The sequence below is a fragment of the Mustela nigripes genome, chromosome 3, assembly GCF_022355385.1.
Source record: "Mustela nigripes isolate SB6536 chromosome 3, MUSNIG.SB6536, whole genome shotgun sequence".
NCBI lineage: Eukaryota > Metazoa > Chordata > Mammalia > Carnivora > Mustelidae > Mustela > Mustela nigripes.
In genome coordinates this window covers 167,086,440-167,105,223 of record NC_081559.1, presented here as the reverse complement: position 1 = coordinate 167,105,223, position 18,784 = coordinate 167,086,440, and the positions used below count along the sequence as shown (strand labels likewise).

Sequence of the window (18,784 nt, the reverse complement as noted above, 5' to 3'; positions counted from 1 at the left end):
TGACGAGGACAAATTTATGTTTTAGATAGACCCTCTGGTTATGCCATGGATGATGGACTGGAGGATGTCTGGAGTCAGGAGAGCAGTTATAGGGCCAAAACAAATCCAGGAGAAAAATGGCAAAATCTGAGCTAAGTCAGTGCCCATGAGAATAAAGAGATGTGGTAGGGGTAAAGGGAAGCAGGGAGAGGGATGGACCTAGGCACTCTTCAGGAGACAGAAGCAACAGTCTGGGGCTGACTGAATGTTGAAAACAAAGGCAAAGAATAAAAAGGTGACTCCCTGTGGCTTGGATGAATGGGTCGGTGATAGTGGCGTCATTCATTAATATAAGAAACATAAGGAGAAAGCCAGGACATGTTGGTGAAAGACAAGAAATATATTTTGGACAGAATGGTGTCTGGGAATTAAGGAAACCAGAAATTCTAGCTTGCTTTGGAAACTTGATCTAAGGCTTTTATATAGTGTTCCTGTGCATTTTTTTCCTAATTGCCTTTAAAGATATGTATTATATATGTTATAGACATAAATATATACATCCATATTTCAATTTTCTATAATAAATTAAAATCTTTCATACTCTAATACTTTAAAAGATAATTTTTAAGTCAAGTAATTTGAGAGCTTCAAGCATTAAAAATAATCTAATCCAGACCTTCATTTCATAGGTCAAGATCTGAAACCCAAATTATTTAAGTAACTTGCCCAAGTTTGTTGAATAAATCAGTAATAGTACCTGGATTAAAATTCAGATAACCTGACTCCTGCCTGACTGTGCTTTTTATATACCATCTCCCTTTAAAAACACGTAAAGCAGGGAAAAACATATAAGGGGAAAAATTAAGCAGATACTTATATTTTAAAATTTCATGACTCTGAATTTTTTTTGGTTGTCAGGTGAGTATAAGTGAAGGTTAATATAAAAGAGAGCTTCCAGGATAATAGGGTATATTTTGGCATAGGAAACATCTCATTCATTTAGGTGGAGAGAGAATGACTTTCATGGGTCTTGACCCAACTCTGGGTTGTATATGTGACAGACCACTTTCAATAGCCACAAAAATGTGGTCTTAAAAGAATCAAAACCAAGAAAAATTATTGCAGGATTTGTTCATGGAGGATATTCTGACAGGCCCTTGATAGCTTAGCTTCTCTCTGTGCCTCAGTGGGGGTATTGCTATTAGTCTTTTGGAGGTGATATCATAAAGTCCCACTCACCTTATTGTCAATAGCTGAGAGCTTCTCCCTATCAAACAGGAATAATATTTACAGGAAGAAATGTAGTCAGAGGTAAACAAGTATTTACCAATGTTGTTGATTCATCTAGGGATGCCTGGGTGGCACAGTTGTTAAGTGTCTGCCTGCAGCTCGGGTCATTTTCCTGGAGTCCTGGGATCAAGCCCTGTATGAGGCTCTCTGCTCAGCAGGAAGCCTTCTTCTCCCTCCCCCACTCCCCCTGCTTGTGTTCCCTCTCTCACTGTGTCTCTCTCTCTCAAATAAATGAATAAAATCTTAAAAAAAAAAAAAAGATTCATCTCTACATATCTATGTCTTGCAAGACTCAACTCTTTGTACACATTATAGCTGGTACCAGACTTAATACATACGATGCATTTATCATATATTTGCTAGGACTAAATTGACATGATGCATGGTTAATAAGCCTGAACTAATTTTAGAATCTGGCTCTGGTTTTTGCCACTTGTGTGGCAATGCATAGAAAGAATAAAATCAGGGGGATGCTTAGGCTCTGTGACTGAGGAACAGCTAGCTGGTGGACATCAGTGCTGGGAGGGAAGATAGAGTGCAGAAAGCCGAGTCAACACCCCAAAAACTGATGGAGCATGAATTGGTATTATCAAAAGGGCACCTCAAACCAGGAGTCCGGAGAAATGAAGCAAACAGCAGGAAGCAAGGAATAAGGAAATGTGGGGTGGGCCAACAACACTGGCAACCATTGTTGCTGGCTCAGCTTGATGATGTAAGTCTGAGTTTCCCACACACTGAGTGAACACAGCCTGACATCTGACATCAATTAGTTGTTTCACCTTGCTTTCTAGAACCTCTCTGAATCTCAGTCACCACATCTATAAAATGAGATTTTGGGAGCCCATAATTTTTAATGTCTCTTCTAGCTTGCTTAGTCTAATGGTTTTCTTTCTTCCATAAATAGTAAGTGCTCCTTCAGCTACCAAAAGGAGAAATGGGATTCATTCATGCGTATCAGTACAGAAACTATTTCAAATGTCAGCTAAATAGATCTGTTGTCTAAAAAGACAATTTTAGTTTGCCATTTGGTAAAAGAAATAGTATACTGGGAGATCTAATAATAGAAATTCTTGCAAATAGTTTATTTGGCCTAAGCCATCTTTTTATAAAACCATAAACCTAGAGGTAGTTGTATTTTCAGTATTGCCACTGATTTATGAAACAAGGATATTAGATAAAACTATCAACATTTAAGGCATTTTTTGCATTGTTTTACCTTTTTATTGCTTTCCCATATTTACCCTTTTACTTTATTTCACGGTTGTTTTGCCATAACTGAGTAGTACCATATGCACCAACATTCAATAAGAGTCCACTTAATCTACAACATATTTTAAGTGAACAATGCCTTTGTCAATTTTTATAGAGCTTAAAATTTTTTTTTCTTAAGAATTACATGGAGAAATTCTATTCTTTGTGCTTTAAGATATGCTCTTGTTTAAGAGAGGCCTTGAAGTGAAATGATAAAGAATGAATTTCATATGCAAGACATGTCATAGTATCACACAGGTTTTGGTTCTCATGAATTCGAAGCAGCAAGAATCTTGAAGGCCCAGTAAGAAAGCTCTCTCAAAACTGTTGTCTCATCTTGGAAAGTCATAGTACTCATTGGGCAAAAGACATGGGCAAATGATTTGTGAGTGAACTGCAAATGACTGATAATCTTGACTTCTTAAAAATATTTTTTGTCTACTTAATAATGCAGCTTGTCACACAGTTGACTATATATGTGCTTTCTTACATGAACATTTCCCAGGACCTTATAGCCATCAATCTGTATGAAAATGATTAAATTTAAAAAATGAAAAATTATCTATCTTTAAACAAGTTTCTCCTCATCTTTTCTGTAGCCTTCACTTTATGTATTTACTGCATGAATATTATGTGTTACCAGTATTTGTCTATGACATTAGTGGTGGTGTGCTTGTGCTTGATGACTGTCTTCAGAATGGAGCACAACCTGCAGGGTCTCCTAGCCTCTTTCAAAGCAACATACCAGCTCTTTCACCCACTCCTGTGTGATGGTAGATAATTTACACTAACTTCCTGTTTCCTTATCAGCGAAATGAGGAAGCAGTACAGTGCCTAGACTGTTAAAAAGAAGATACTTAACCTTAGTAGAGGCTTAGTGTGTTCTTGTTGTTATTTTCTTTGTTATTATTTTAGAATAGCTTGCAAGAAATAGAATGGGTAGAAGAAAACAAATATGTTATAAATCTCATACTAAGCAAAAAAGGTAGGAATTGATGAAAGAACTTTTAATGGCCCACTGCATTAAAAGTGATAGCAAAGTGAACTTTCCACATAACTGGCCCTAGAACCTCTTACCTCCCTTCAAATTAACTTGGCATCCAGTATGATGAAGCAGAATAAAGTAATCACTCTCCAATGATGCATGTTTTTCTCGAAGAAGTGCATAAATTAGTTCTCAGTGAACTGGCTAAAAAGGAAATCACTCCTTCATTAATCAATCAACCAACCAGTCCATAACAGAGCAGTTCTCCTAAATCTGAAGCTAGTGGAAGGAACATCAGAAGGTAGTGTTGAGTCCTTTCTTTCATCTCTATTAAGTCACCTGAGGCCTCTGAGCACCATCTCTTAAATACATCAGAAAATAGAGCCAATACTCCCCATGTAGGGTTGGTGTTTGTATCCAGTCAATGTGTATGAAAGCTTTTTTAAACACTGAATCACTACAAATTTAACATTATTTCTTTGCTTTAAACATCATTAATTGTTCATTATCTCATTTCAGCTGGCATCCTCCCTTCTCTTGCTGGTCTTTTGGCCAGTTTATCTCGAGTCAGACACTGAGAGTGGCAGAACAGTCAAATTATTTGATGCTTCCCGTTGGGAGGCTCTTGCTTTGTAATCTCTCAGGTCTGCACCTTAGAGGCTTCTAAAATATTAAAACTTGAAGTAGCCATCATATTTTGCAAACAAATTTTTAAAACCAGTAGGGAATATATGAGGACAATTGAATTTGTTACAAATTTTTCCTGAACCTGGCTGATAGGACACATCAAGATGTATTTCACAGTTCCACATCTACGGAGGAATGTTTAGAGATAAGATGAAAGTAGCCCTCCTTATTAATCACACATTGTATATTGACTTCTGCCTCCCTCCTCAGCCTTTAAATCAACTACATCTGGTTTTTGCTCCTTAACTGTGCCATTATCTTTTGCATTAAAAGGCAGTTACTCCTAGAGAGAGCAGCCCCACTTGATTAAAAAATAATTGACTGGAGTTATATACATGTTACTAATCATGGCAGCCCAAATAAGAATTTTAGTATAGGTTGGAGACCTACTATATTTCTACAGCAGGGTTAGCAGAATTGGGAGGATCTTTGTGATGAATGCCTATGTAAAGCAGTTATGTTGCTTTGCTGGTGTTAACTTTTAAAGTTAAGAAAAGCCATAATAATACAGAATAAATAGATAGGAATGGACAAAGATAGGATCAGAAAGCAGCTGAGCCTTGATGTACTAACTCTTTGCCAGAAGGTGTCTTCCTTTATGGAGACTGAAATGATTATATTATACCCAGAGCAAGCTAAGCTCTGAGAAATAACTCCCAGTAACCAGCTGCATAAGAAATTGATGTAGGGTGCCTGGCTGGTTCAGCTGGTCAAGCATGCATCTTTTGATTTTTGGGTTATGAGTTCAAGCCTCACATTGGACATAGAGCCTACTTTTAAAAAAATAACGTTTAAATATCAAGTAGATCTGTATTGGAGCTCCCTGATTAGTGAATTCTCTCTCACTAGACGAATCTACGTGGGAAACCAGGTTGTTATTTGAACTTTCTTGGTAAGCAGTGAATGTGACATTGAATAAATATAGTGTTCTAAATCAATGCTACTCAATGAAATTGTTGTCATTTTGCAAACAAGGTAAGAAGTTTTCTCCAGAATGTAAATTAAAGCATTAGAGCATGACTTTCTTCACTGACAGAGTCTTGCTACTACACACACACACACACACACACACACACACACTATATTTGTAATAGTGCTTAGTGACAAAGGTAATTTGCATTCTACTACAGTTTCTTCATTTCGTGACAGACTGTTGAAAAACAGGTCTCATATAGACAGTTATTCTGTGGACCACACTTTGAGAAGCATTGGTCTTTGCCTAAATCAGAATTGTACTGGGAAGCTTTTAAAAATAAAGTTGTCCAGTATATACCCTTGAAAATTCCGATTCAGAGTTCCAGTGTGTTGCACATTCATCTGCATTTTTAAAATGCTTCTCATGAGGTTTTGATAAATATACAAGGTTGAGGCTCTACATAGTAAAATCACAGAGTAATTAAATAGTGTTAAATTGAAAAGGTTAGAGATTGATTGAGAATGTGGGTTTTGGCGTTGGGGGTACTTACTGTTTCTCTTGGACAAATTGCTGTGGATTTTCTAGGCCTCAATAGTCTCACTTTTAAAGCAGCTATAGCAATACCCACCACATAAACTTGTAAAGGTTAAGTACTGTTATAAAAAACGTTTCAAACACATAAATGTCACCAAAACTCTCAAAAGGAAGCTTTTGCCTTATATTATCCTGTTATGTATAATGTTTTGTATATCATAGAAATAAAATTGGCTTTTCAATTAAAAAAAAAAAAAAGAAAGCACTTAGTTCAGTGCCAACCACACAATTAATGAGTGCCAGTTGTATACATCTCCATGATGGAGATTCTCCTCCCACTTTTAAGAATATACCCTTTTATAACTCCCCCCTCAAAAGTCAAAGGATGTTATGAGAGAAGGGGAAATATGATGCAGAATCCAAAACAACAGATGTCTGATGCTCTGGCCTACCTTCCTTTCCATTACCTTTCTATTATTTTTTAACTGTTTTGTCAAGATAATTTCTAGATATTTATTCTAACCTGTATTATATTTGTTTTATAACAGATGTTTGTAGGTTGATTTTTCCCCCTCTCTTCTAATTTCAGAATAAAGAATGAAGGGGAGTTACTTGATATTACCAAGGACATAGTCAGAATTTATTAATAACAGTATGAGTTTGATTCTAACCTCTCATTTTCTTTCACTTGGGGCAGACTTATGTTTGATAAATAGAAATAAGCAAGAGATGGTGTTAGAAAGTGAGCTGCCAAGGTTTCACAAAGGGGAATTTAGCTTTAGACTGTATTTATTACATGACAATAATGTTACTATGGATTATAAAATAGTGGATGTATTATGGTCCACTAAATCAGTAAAAATCACGTAGCTGTTAATGATTTGGAACCCGGTTTGTGGAGCACAACTTGGCAGAGCTATCAAGTGGTTGAGAGTGTTGGTATGAAAGTTAAGGACTTTAGTACTCAAATCCAAGTCTGGCTGTTTTTGTGGTGTGTGGCCTTGGACCTGACTTCTCTGGGATGCAGTTTCCCCATATGTGTAATTGGGTAATAAAATGTAGTCACCACAGGGTGGTGGGGGAGAAGTAAGTGCACCGACAGGGAGTTGTGGGCTTCTTCTGTATTTTTCAAGCAGTGCTTATGCTCGGCTTTACTCTCTGCAGTGCCTAGCACCCTCCCTTCCAGTAAGTCACTTAATAATTCTTCCTGGCCCCCATGGTACAATTTATTTTACAACCATAGTATTCTCCAAGATGGCACCATAGAGGACGAAATGTTACCCAAGGCGGGGAGCGCAAATGCTGCTTTATGGGTTATACATTCATTGCCTTTTTATTTTATTTTATTTTATTTTATTTTATTTTATTTTATTTTATTTTATTTTATTTAAATAAATCAAAGGAGCACTGAGAATGGTTTTCGCTGCCTCTGCAGCTCATTCCGTATACTGTTGTCTGAACTTTACTAAAAGCTTGTGTTTTGGGCATCTGTCTTCCTCCTACCCCTTGTGTAATTCTCTAACCCAGCATGCTCTTTTCATTACAGAAATGAAAGTGGGAGACTGAGTTTTTTTCAGAGATTAGTGGGCAATATGGTATAATGAAAAGACCAGAGAACCAAGATAGAGATTTAAAGGATCATACGAACACTGCTGCATTCTTGCTGGGTGACTGTGGGCTCATCATTGACCTTTGTCTGATTCTGTTTCCTCAGCTACAAATAAAAACAAACAAACAAACAAACAAACAATAAACCCACAAAAACCAATGAGGCCATCAGTGCCTAACTCACAGCTTTTTGTGAGGGTTGAAGGAGTTGTAGAAAATAAGAAAGCACTACCCAAGTACAAATACTTGTTACGATTGTGATGATTATATGCATGTATTGGTATATTAGGAGTTTACTAGCAACTGGGTTCCTGTGTGCTCTGCTCCCATTTCCCCAGCTCCCAGAAATTCAGAGGATCCCTGCCAGATGGCTGATTTGCCAGCTGTGTCTTGTTTTGTCATTGTAAATATTCCACGCTCCGAGAGACTTTGCTTATGATGTAGTATGTTTTGTCCTTTATCTCCTGCAGATTGAGAACTACATTGTGGAAAATATGAAGTCGGAGATGGCCCAGATACAGCAGAATGCAGTTCAGAACCACACGGCCACCATGCTCGAGATAGGAACCAGCCTCCTCTCTCAAACCGCAGAGCAGACCAGAAAGCTGACAGATGTTGAGACCCAGGTACACCCCTGGGCCAGAGTCGACAAACTCTTCACTAAGAAAATTTTTTTCCCTTTTAGCTTACTCCATAAACACAGAGCACATTTCACTACCGAGACTGGGGAAACATATACATTTTTGTTTATTGGTAATAACAACAGTGACTGCCTGACACGCTGTGCATGTTTCTTTTGATTTAACAAGGGTTGGTGTATTTAGCTTTGCATGTGTTTGCAAAAACAGGACTGGCAAAGGGCTTAATCAGCATTGAAATTTAAATAAACACTGCAGCTACCAACTGTGATATGATATGTGTCAAACAGAATAGCCATTTGGGTCAAATTGGTGCCTTTGATGTGCATTTCTGATGTGTCCTGCTTCGTCTCTGGTAATGCACCAGCCACCAGGGCACCTGCAGAGGTTTGGTGCAACAGTAGACAGGCAGGAAAACAAAGTGAACTGATCAGCAATGTGTAGATTTTTTTATTTAGCATGATTTTATAATGAGGAGTCAATTACAACTCTCCACATAATATCTGTATCATCCTACCATGGACAATGACAGACTTTTTTTTAATGTACAGTCATACTTATTTCAGTACAAATCAGTAAAATGCCCGTTAATCATCAGTCACAAACCCACTATTACAGTTGAGTGAAAATATTTTTGGTGATTTGAAGATGATCTCTTGGTCTCCTTTTCACCACGGAAATGGTTATCCCATTTACCATTCTGAAATTCAGAGGATGAGTCTATCTCAAGGTAATTGGTTTCTGGAAACAAAGCTGAAATATATTTTAAAAAATCAACTGAAGCTTACGAAATTTTCAAGAATTTATTTGGCCACGCATCAACTCAAGTTGAGCAGTGCTTAGCTGAATGTGGTTAAGAATAGTCTAATGTGTGAGCTAAGAGAAAGGTTTAAACAGAGGAGATGCAGAAGCAAAGCAAGGAAATTATTTGATTGACTGTAGCCTCAGCAGTTGCCTTATTTGGGGGAGCCTTGTTGGCTGTAATTGAGTTCCTAACTTTCATTTTCTGGGATTGAAGTGCACTGACTCTGGCTGAGGCTTTGATTTACTTCTATAGGTTACCAAGGCATTAGAGCCATCTCAGTTTAAGGGCTTCCTTGTTTAAATATTTTAGCAATATAAATTCAAAAACAAGATGTAACTTCATTTCTGCTTTATTTTATTTCTGTTAATGGCATCATAGATCATATGATATTTAAAGATAAAGAACAATGACCGTTTATATGGACAGAGAATTATATATTACACAGACAACTTTCCCAGATACAAATGATTTTTATGGAAACCATTTAAAGCAGACAGAGGTCAGAAAAGTTTGAGCAGTTATCCCATATTGATACAGCTGGTCAATTGAATCTTGCACTCAAATGGAGGCATTCTCATTTCTTTCCTTTTCTATCCCTCTTGATTAGCAATGCTAATCATTAAAATAAATAAGAACTTAAATGAGGATTACACTGGAGCAGTAAATCACATGGCTTTGGCAAATATTTTTTTCTGCACACCATCATCAATAACCACAGGCAATGGGGAAGGGAAGACTACGTATTATAACTAAAAAGTTTGAAACATTACTTAATCATTTATCATCATACCAGGCGAGCTTGGTCTTCTGCACTTATTGACTTCTGGTAGTATAAATAATATGAGTGTATTTTTTCTTGTTTTTGTAAGAACAGAACACTCACCGTCTTCATCTTCTACATAGAATTCTATATATTCAAAAACTGGAACAACACAATTAATACTACCATACCTGGGTGAACATTTGAAATTTTTATGTATTTATGTTACAAGTTTTAATGACCTATCTGGCAGCGCTTTGTTTTTTTCTACCCCCAAAATCCTTTAATCCTTTTTTTTTTTTTGTAAGAGATAACTTGTTCTACATCTGTAAGGTTAAGAAATATGTACTTTATGGAAAATGGTAGAGAAAATTCATAAGATAAAAAAAAAAAAACCCTTCTCTCAATGGGGAACAGCTAAAACTAAATACTCCTTAAAGGCCAATGAAAGTTTATTGGATGCACCAAGAAGAATTTTAAGATAGCTAAAACCTAGAAAACATCTAAAAAAATCACACATCTAACTGAACTGGCAATGAGAGGGAGGTAGAGAAGGAAGACAGTGGCTCAGACCAGCTATGTCCTACCTTATGAAGTAAATCCTGGGTGTTCTTTTCATCTTTATCTTAATGTCTTCCAACTGTCTATGCTGTCTGTTAATCTGTGTTGCTCCAGAACATTTTCACGTGAATGTATATACACATGATGTTTAGTTGAACCTTTGTAAGAGAACACGTTCTACTTAGTCATAACTACTCTAGTTCACTCAAGTACAGATGCAGGAACAAGTGACAAACTAAATTTTAAATTATCCCTTAATATAAATGCATTCTATTCTTGTATATTAAGTATTTTTGTAAAGAAAGACCAGTAGATCCTTTTGTGCTATGAAAGCCTGCCCATAGGTTTTTGCTCCCATATTACTCCTCCTTTGTTTCACACAGTATGTGTTGCTTTTCCTAAACTGAATTCAGGCTCTCAGTTATTTTAGTAACTTAGAACAATGGATTTGCACTACATTTCCATGTGCTAACTTTTACATGATGATGTTATAAAGATAAGTAACTTATTTCTTTTTGGTCCTTTCTCTAGACCTTCTAGACTTGAATTTAACAAAAGGTGGCAGAAACATTGTTTTACTGCAATGCCATTTTAAAATACTTGTGTGTTCAATAACCATCATAATCAGAAAAGAAACAGATAATGAGCACATCTAGATAACCCTGCTAGACAAGGCACTGAGCGTCAGGCGCCAGCACCATGCCCATACCTTCCTCCTTAGTCTCACTTGCGGTGTTTTTCTCACTCTGTTATCAGTTGGTGCCAAAATGTTCTTTACTTCCAGTTCCTCTTTCTGAGTGTGCACTATAAAGGGGTTAGTTACAAACATTATTCATGTCCCTTCCTTCCTGTGAGTCCATTTCTGGCTTCTACCACAGGCCAGTTTTGATTAGAGGTACACTAGTAGACAAACTACATTAAAATCCATCTCTAATAATTAGTGTTCAGCTCTGTTCTAAGCAATTTTACAAATGTTAACTATTTAATAATTTAATAAAACTCTTAGAGGGCAGGTACCATCATCATCCCTCAGTTAAAGATGTGAAAACTGAAATCTAGAGAGGAGAAACAACTTGTCCTGGGTGAGACAACTAATAGTAAATGTTAGAGCAAAGATTTGTCCCCCGGAAGTCTGACATCAGAGTCTACATGCTTTTTATACTGGCTCTCTTTTTCCTCCTGCCTTTCTCAGAATTCCTTTCTCTATTTAGGGCTGTAGACACTAAAAGGGTCCAGGCAGAAGGTAAGATGGAAATTAGATAGAACAAAAGTAATGTGAACCTAATAGTAAGCCTGAGTGTTTTCTATAAATGATAAAGTCGCTGCTGCTGCTGCTGCTGTTGCTGTTGTGCCGATGGTGCCATCAACTGTCGTCATGTTACCATGTACCTTGAAGTGGTCTTGTGTAATCCTAGAATCTCATTGACCTTACCACTTGCTGGCTGTGTAACTATGGGGTAGTTCCTTAGACACTTGGGCTGAGTTTCCCCTAATATCCAATTATTTATATAGAAACCATTGTGTTAGGAATGGAATTTAACTAAATCTTAAAAGGCAAATTTTGGGTATCGCCTTGCTGCAAGAGATTTTAAGAGGTATAGTATAGAATACAGCCATAAGTAAAGCAATCCTTATCCTCAGCGAGCATAATTGAATTAATGTGGCAAAACTTGTTTAAACCATTTCTATCTTAACTTTCCATCAAGTTAATTAGCTGTGGAGCCTTTTCATATATCCATAAGAAATGCATCCTTCCAATCTCCTACTGTGGGTGTTTCATTGAGCAATGGCTCCAGCTGCTATGCTTTGAAATCACTGTGTAGTGCAGAGGGCACAATTCCCAGTGGCCACTTGTAGCTAATGACACATTGAGGTAGTGATACTTAGTCATTCCTGCTCCTGGAAACTGTTAGAATCCACTGACACATGACTTTGGCTAAGGGCTCTCCTTTAGCCTTGCTAACTTTCTCACAACTTCCCTGGAGGCTAAGACTTTCACTCAATCTCCTTTCCTTCCCTTTCTTCTTTACTGTGATTAGACCTACATCCTAGCCAGAAGGTACTCCTAGACTATTCTGTCTTCTTTCCAATTTTCCCTTAAGTTAGGTATTTCCCCTAATAAATGTCTTGCATATCTAATCTCATTTTATCATCTGCTTCTCAGAGGTCGTGAACTATCACACCTGTTATTTGGACTTCAATTGGACAATTACAACCTTAAGCCAGTTCAGGAACAATTTATTCAATGAGCATCAATCTCTAGACCGAAATAGATTTGAAAGGGCAGCTCTCAAAGTTGAGCCACTGGATCTCTTTAACTTGAAGAGAGAAGAGCTGAATAAATATTTAACCTTGGCGTAGTTAAAATGGCAGTAAAATAAATTTGTTAATGGGTCATCCAAAGAAAATACCATGATAATTAACTTTCTCACAAGGTCTGGAAAAAGTGTTTGATGACCCATTCAGAGAGGTCTCCATGAACTGTGACCCACAGGTCAAATTTGAATTGCAATCTTTTTTTGTAAATAAAGTTTTTATTGAACACAGCTATACTCATTCATTTATATGTTGTGTATGGCTGCTTTCCCAATAAAAAGGCAGAGTTGAGTAGTTATACCGGAAAACATATGGCCCACCAATCTATCTACTATCTGGCCCTTTATAGAAAAAGCTGGCCAACACTTGTACTAGGATGCAAACTTCAAGAGAGCAGGGATTTTGTCTGTCTTGTTCACTGCGCTATCCTTAGAATTTGGCACATGGTAAGCTCTTAATAAATCCTTGTCAAATGATTACATGAACTAATATTATTAGACCCTAAATTTCTGTAGATTTCAGCTCGATGCTCCCAAGACCAAAAGTAGCATCCTAAAGATTGTATGTTTATTGTTACGTATACCAATAAATAACTGATGGGTCAGAGTAGAACTTTGAACAGAAACACTCTGCTGCAAAGTTGTTCTGACCAACTAAGAACATTAGATGACAGCGTATTCTCTGTACTCTAAGAAGCAAGAGAAATTTGGCCACTTTCTTGCTTCATAGTGCTAGTTTAGTGTTGGAGTGGAGAGGGAAGTTGGATGTCATTAGCTGCAACAAGCAGATGGCATGGTGATACGAAAGAAACCATTTTGATAGCAGTTGTTATTGACTGAAGGCAGGTCCCCAGAGAGAAGCTGCTTGTGTATAGCTACACGAGCCTATAGGAAAGATGTCAGATGCAGAGACAGACTGCCTGGGTTCCCATCTTATTCCTTTGTGGATTAGCTCTGTAATATAAGTACTGTCTCTACTAAACTCCATAACCCAATTAGATTTTCATGTTATAAATATAATATATAGTATATAATATAAATAAAATATTAATATTACATACAGTAATTATGTACTATTAATTCTATAACATCATGATTAAGATTAACAGTAATTCTCTCAGACTACATAACTTTCACATTCAGATTTCCTCAATTGTTCTACCCAAAATTTTATAGACATTTTAGTTTTTAAGACATAATAGTCCCTTTTAAGTTAGAGCAATCCTCCATTTTTTTTTTCCTTGAGGTTTTTAAGAAACTGGACCAATTGTTTTTGTATACTGTCCCATATTCCTGAACTTTTCTGAGTATTTCCTTCTGATGCATTTTAATTTACTCATTCCTCAGGGTTTTTCTTTAAACTGGAATTGTAAGGTCTCAATTAGATTGACTTGAACATGGTGGTGGTAGTACTTTATAAAATTACTCGTTATTTCCTACTACATCTCATCAGGAAGCACAAAAAGCCAGCTTGCCATACTCTCAGTGATTTTTTTTTCCCCCTTGAGATTTTACTTATTTATTTGTTTGTTTGATTGTGTGTGTAAGAGAGAGTGCATGTGAGCCAGGGGAGAAACAGAGGGAGGGAGCAAAGAGACCCGGAACTGAGCATGGGTACAACTTGGTATCCATGTGGGGGTTTGGGGGCTGATCCCATGACCCTGAGATCATGACCTGAGCCACAATCAAGAGTCAGACACTTAACTGATTTGGCCATCCAGTCACCGCCTCAGTGACACTGTTTTAACTTGGTTAGGAGAGAAGCCTCCAAGTATCTCCCTCTTACTTGTCCACCTTCCTCTTGGAAATTAACCTGGAATGTGGTACTTTGTCACACTGCCCATCACTGACCAAATAAATTATTTCACCAACTTTGTAAAATAATGATCTTCTGATTCTTTGAACACATACCTTGTATTATATTTTTCATTTGAAAAGCATAATTAAAGTGAAAGGAAGTATAAACTACAAACAAGGCTGATTTCAAAGTTAATAAGCTGGTGAAAAAGTTTCTTTTGAGGGAGATTTTCCTTTTAAGGAAGATCAGAGGCACTCTTTAAATTATTAAAGGGAAGCTGGCCGAAATTCTCTACCTCACTTGTTTGAGAAACTAGTCATTTTTATGTTTATATTTTAGTTTATTTTTTTAAGATTTATTTATTTATTTGAGAGACAGCAGGGTAGAGACAGGAGGAAAGGGAGAGAAAGTCTTAAGCAAACTCCACAATGAGCATCGAGCCCATCAGTGTCACAACCCTGAAATCATGACCTAAGTCGAAACCAAAAGTTGAAGGTTTAACCAACTGTATCACCCAGGTACCCCAATTTTAGTTTTTTTTTTTTTCTTAATTAAGACTAACATTTTAGATTCTATAAATCCTCAGTTTCAAGTTTTATGTCCTCCTTGCTTTGTGCTTTATGCTGCAAAATTTAAGGTTTGAAATGGTTACTTGGGAGCTTTTTGCACATACTCTTTGCTTTCCTTTTTTTTTTTTTTCCCCTTTCACTACCCTTCCCTTCACTTCTCTTCCTTTCCTCTCCCTCCTTTTCTTTTCCTTTCCTTTCCTAGTTCATTCGTTTGTTCTCTCTCTCTCTCTCTCTCTCTCTCTCTGTCTGTCTCTTTCTCTCAGAGATGTGCTTTGGAATATGTTTAGGCTAAAGAATAAAATTCCTTTTGTCATTTTAATGGAACACTTAGATTATTGCTAAGCAGCAAGTTTCATAGACACATGGCAAGGAAGTGGTCAGTTTATCATAGTTTCCTATACAATTCTCTCAGTTCTTCATTTTTAAACCTCAGGCCTATTTTAATACAACAGCAGAGAGATCATTGAAATAAAGCAGCTAATTAGACAAGGGGACGGAGAAAGAAGAGAAAGATTCGAGATTTGTGTACAAAAGTGGCCAGAGATGACCTGACACTGATGCTTGACGAAATGAGATTTTGGATTTGTCTCCTTCCTTTTCCCACATTCAGATGCTGCTTTAGAGTTGGATTTTTAGATTGCTATCACTGAAGTCCCACTTAACCTTCATCTGGCCTGCTACCTTATCTCTGACAGTGACCCAACTTGAAAAAAACTCACTGTCCATTGTCTAGCATATCATTCAACAATTAACTCTGTGCCCTTGTGGACCCCATGCTGAGCATTGGCAATTTGGAGAGCTCCATGTGGAAGAGGCAGGACTCTGCAACTGAAATCCTCAAGGGGTAGAGAAACAGCACATGAGTGAGCAGACAGGATAATTTCCAATAGTGATGATTTTTTTAAAAAAGATTTTATTTTTTTATTTGACACAGAGAGAAAGACAGATCACAAGTAGGCAAAGAGGCAGGTAAAGGAGAAGGAGTAGGCAGGTTCCCCACTGAGCAGAAAGTCCGATGTGGGGCTCAGTTCCAGGACCCTGGGATCATGATCTAAGCCAAAGGCAGAGGCCTAACCGACTGAGCCACACAGGCAACCCCAATAGTGATGATTTTTTAAAGACAATACAACAGGATGACTTGATGGAGGATAGTGAGAAGTTGTATTACAAACAGTGACCAGGAAGGGCCTCCCTATGCAAGAATTGGCTAAGAAATCACCCATGCATCAGGGAAGGTATGGGCAACTACAAGTGCAAAGGTCCTGAGGTAGAAATGAATTTGGCATGTTAGGGTGGCACAAAAGGAGGACAGTGTAATTAGAGCATAATAAACAAGGACTAGATTTGCTGGATGAGATCTGAGACATAAGCAGGGTTCTGATCATGTAGAACCTTGTTGGCCAGGCTAAGAACTTTGGAATTTTTTCTGACTGCCAAGAGAAGCCGTTAACATTTTTAATATTAGTGATGTCATATGGCATTTATATTTCATTTTTTTAAAGATTTATTTATTTGAGAGAGAGAGCATGAGCAGGGAGAGGGGCAGAGAGAAAGAATCTCAAGCAGACTCCCCGTTGAGTGGAGAGCTGAGGCAGGGCTGGATCCCTTGACCCTGAGATCATGATCTGAGATGAAATCTAGAGTTGATCGCTCAACCAACTGAGCTACCCAGGAGCCTGTGGTTTATGTTTTCAAAAAGATCATTCTGGTGTTATGTAGCAAACAGACTGGAGGTAGGACAAAGTGGAGAAAAATTAGGAGCTGTTGAAGTCTCTGAACTTAGATATAAACAGCTCGATTTCAGTTTTAGATAGTTCCATTCTGTTCTCAGTATTCTCTCATTTTCTTCTCAGACATGGAGAAGAACAGTTTTTGTTCTTTGTAAAATAAAAATTTTGATATTTGAGGATCTCAGAAAGTGTGATGAGAGAATGTGATGAATAAGAGAGAAAAGAGATATAGATAAACTGCTTATAATATGCCCGATTCAGTGAGACAAAATACCTTTTGTTTATTCAATCAATACTGAGTGTCTTCTCTGTGCCAAGCACTATTCTCAGTGTCACCAAAAGATCCAGATGCCTCATGCCCTATTTAATTACTTTATGAATTGTAATTCTAGTTAATAAACAAACAAAAAACTTCCCTGGACAAAAAAAGTATGTTTAACAGTTCAAAGTCACCTCTTGTGTATCCCTAATCTTTATGTTCTCTACCATTTTGTCTTCTGAGCGATTCCTAATTCCGTCTTCAAATCCCAGTTCCTCTTGCTCCTGTTTTTCCTCAAAAGAAGCGATTCAGAATAGGAAATTATTTTTTTAAATCTCTAAACCGCTCCGCAAATCTAAGTATTGATTAGTAGTAGTAACTTTTAGACTGGTTTTCAGATCTTTATTTATGACAATTGTAAAAATGAAGCCTAGAGCTTTAAAATTTTTTTAAAGCACTAATGCCGCATCTCACCATTCTGTGCCCTGCTCCTTCACCCTCTGCCTCATACCCCTACAACAGGGTTGAGACTTGGGTGACAAGTCACAAAAAACTAAATAATACATGTGCAGAAGCAGATCCTATATTTATTTTAAAGTTATGCTGTGTTCAATATGGATTATTTTGCACTAATTTTGATCTTTTAAAATGTTGCATTAAAATATTATAATATTTTTATATATAATTTTTTATTTGTTATAAACATATATTTTTATCCCCAGGGGTATTTTTGGGCGCCTGGGTGGCTCAGTGGGTTAAGCCTCTGCCTTCGGCTCAGGTCATGATCTCAGGGTCCTGGGATTGAGTCCCACATCAGGCTCTCTGCTCTATGGAGAGCCTGCTTCCTCCTCTTCTCTCTCTGCCTGCCTCTCTGCCTACTTATGATCTCGCTCTGTCAAATAAATAAATAAAATCTTTAAAAAGTTATAATATTTTTAATATTATATTTTAATTTATTTTATATAATTATTTTATTTATACATTCGTATACTTGTCTAAGTATATAAATATATAAATGTAAATAACAATTTAATTTAATAGTAATAAAATAAAATATATTTAAAATATAATATTTTTGACGCCTCCTTAAATTTTGCAATTGAGACAATTTCCTCTCTCATCTCACCCTAGCCTTTGTCCTGGTTCCTTGAAAATACATCCCCTTCCCCTACAGCCTCTTGTAATCCAAGTCCAGCCCTAGTCATATCAGTGTGTTTTGAAAAGGTATGTGCATCTGATATAATCCGAGGTTTCGACATGCTGCAGAAAAGGCGGAAAGCTCTAATGACGTCATTTTTAGAGGGGGTCTTTTAGATTGATATTGACTCTCCAGAAGGTTTTCCAGATCTCTTTCAATAAGTAGTTCTAAGAAAAGTGTGGTGGTATAGAAGTCTTCAAATGACATAGGAAGCTTTAAAGCTAATTACACTTTTTTCCTTGCCCTTTTCACCTCCCTTAACGAAGAGCAGGGTAGAGGTTAGATAGAACAGAGGCAGGGAGAAACAAAGACATCGGACAGTTTGAAGGTATCTCTCAGATTACAGTTTGCAATGTTTGCTTGGAGGATGTGTAGGTTTGGGTTCATGGCTCACAGACCATGTTGTATTAAAGCCTGGCCGGCAGCATGAGTCTTCATGATTCAAGATTAATTGCACATTTACTGCTTCTAGAGCACCCAATGTAGCTCAGTTGAAAGGATAACTATAATCTGTCTTCAGTGAGATCTGGGTTCCTGGTCACTTCGTTTTCTCAGATTAAGAACCAAGACAGTCTAACTAACTCTTTTAGCTTTTGGTATAGAGCATTAAAATTGAGTCACACTGTCTGGGTTCAAAAACCCGGTTCTTCCCTTGGTTCCTGTGTGGATTTGGGGCTCTGTTTAATCTCCATTTCTTCATTTATAAAGTGACGGTAGCAATTCCTCCATTAACATGTGCCCATGTCTGTGAAATGATACGATATTTGGAAGGGCTGGTGTGACCTAATATGATAGGTATTCAATAACTCTGTGATCATGAATCTGCCTAAACTATGTCAAGAGTTTTTTGCACATTTATAATTGATTTTTGTAAGGTGAGGGATCAAAGTGAGCATATTTT

At 37.1% G+C, this 18,784-nt stretch overlaps 1 protein-coding gene across 2 annotated transcripts in view; it reads left to right on the top strand.

Moving 5' to 3' along the window:
- The window catches only part of ANGPT1 (angiopoietin 1), a 251,353-nt gene that overhangs the window by 137,593 nt on the left and 94,976 nt on the right, over positions 1–18,784 (top strand). For both annotated transcript variants that reach the window (XM_059395044.1, XM_059395045.1), the window contains exon 2: positions 7,721–7,876. In XM_059395044.1, coding sequence (XP_059251027.1) covers positions 7,721–7,876 — 156 coding nt within the window. The remainder of the gene's footprint in view (positions 1–7,720; positions 7,877–18,784) is intronic.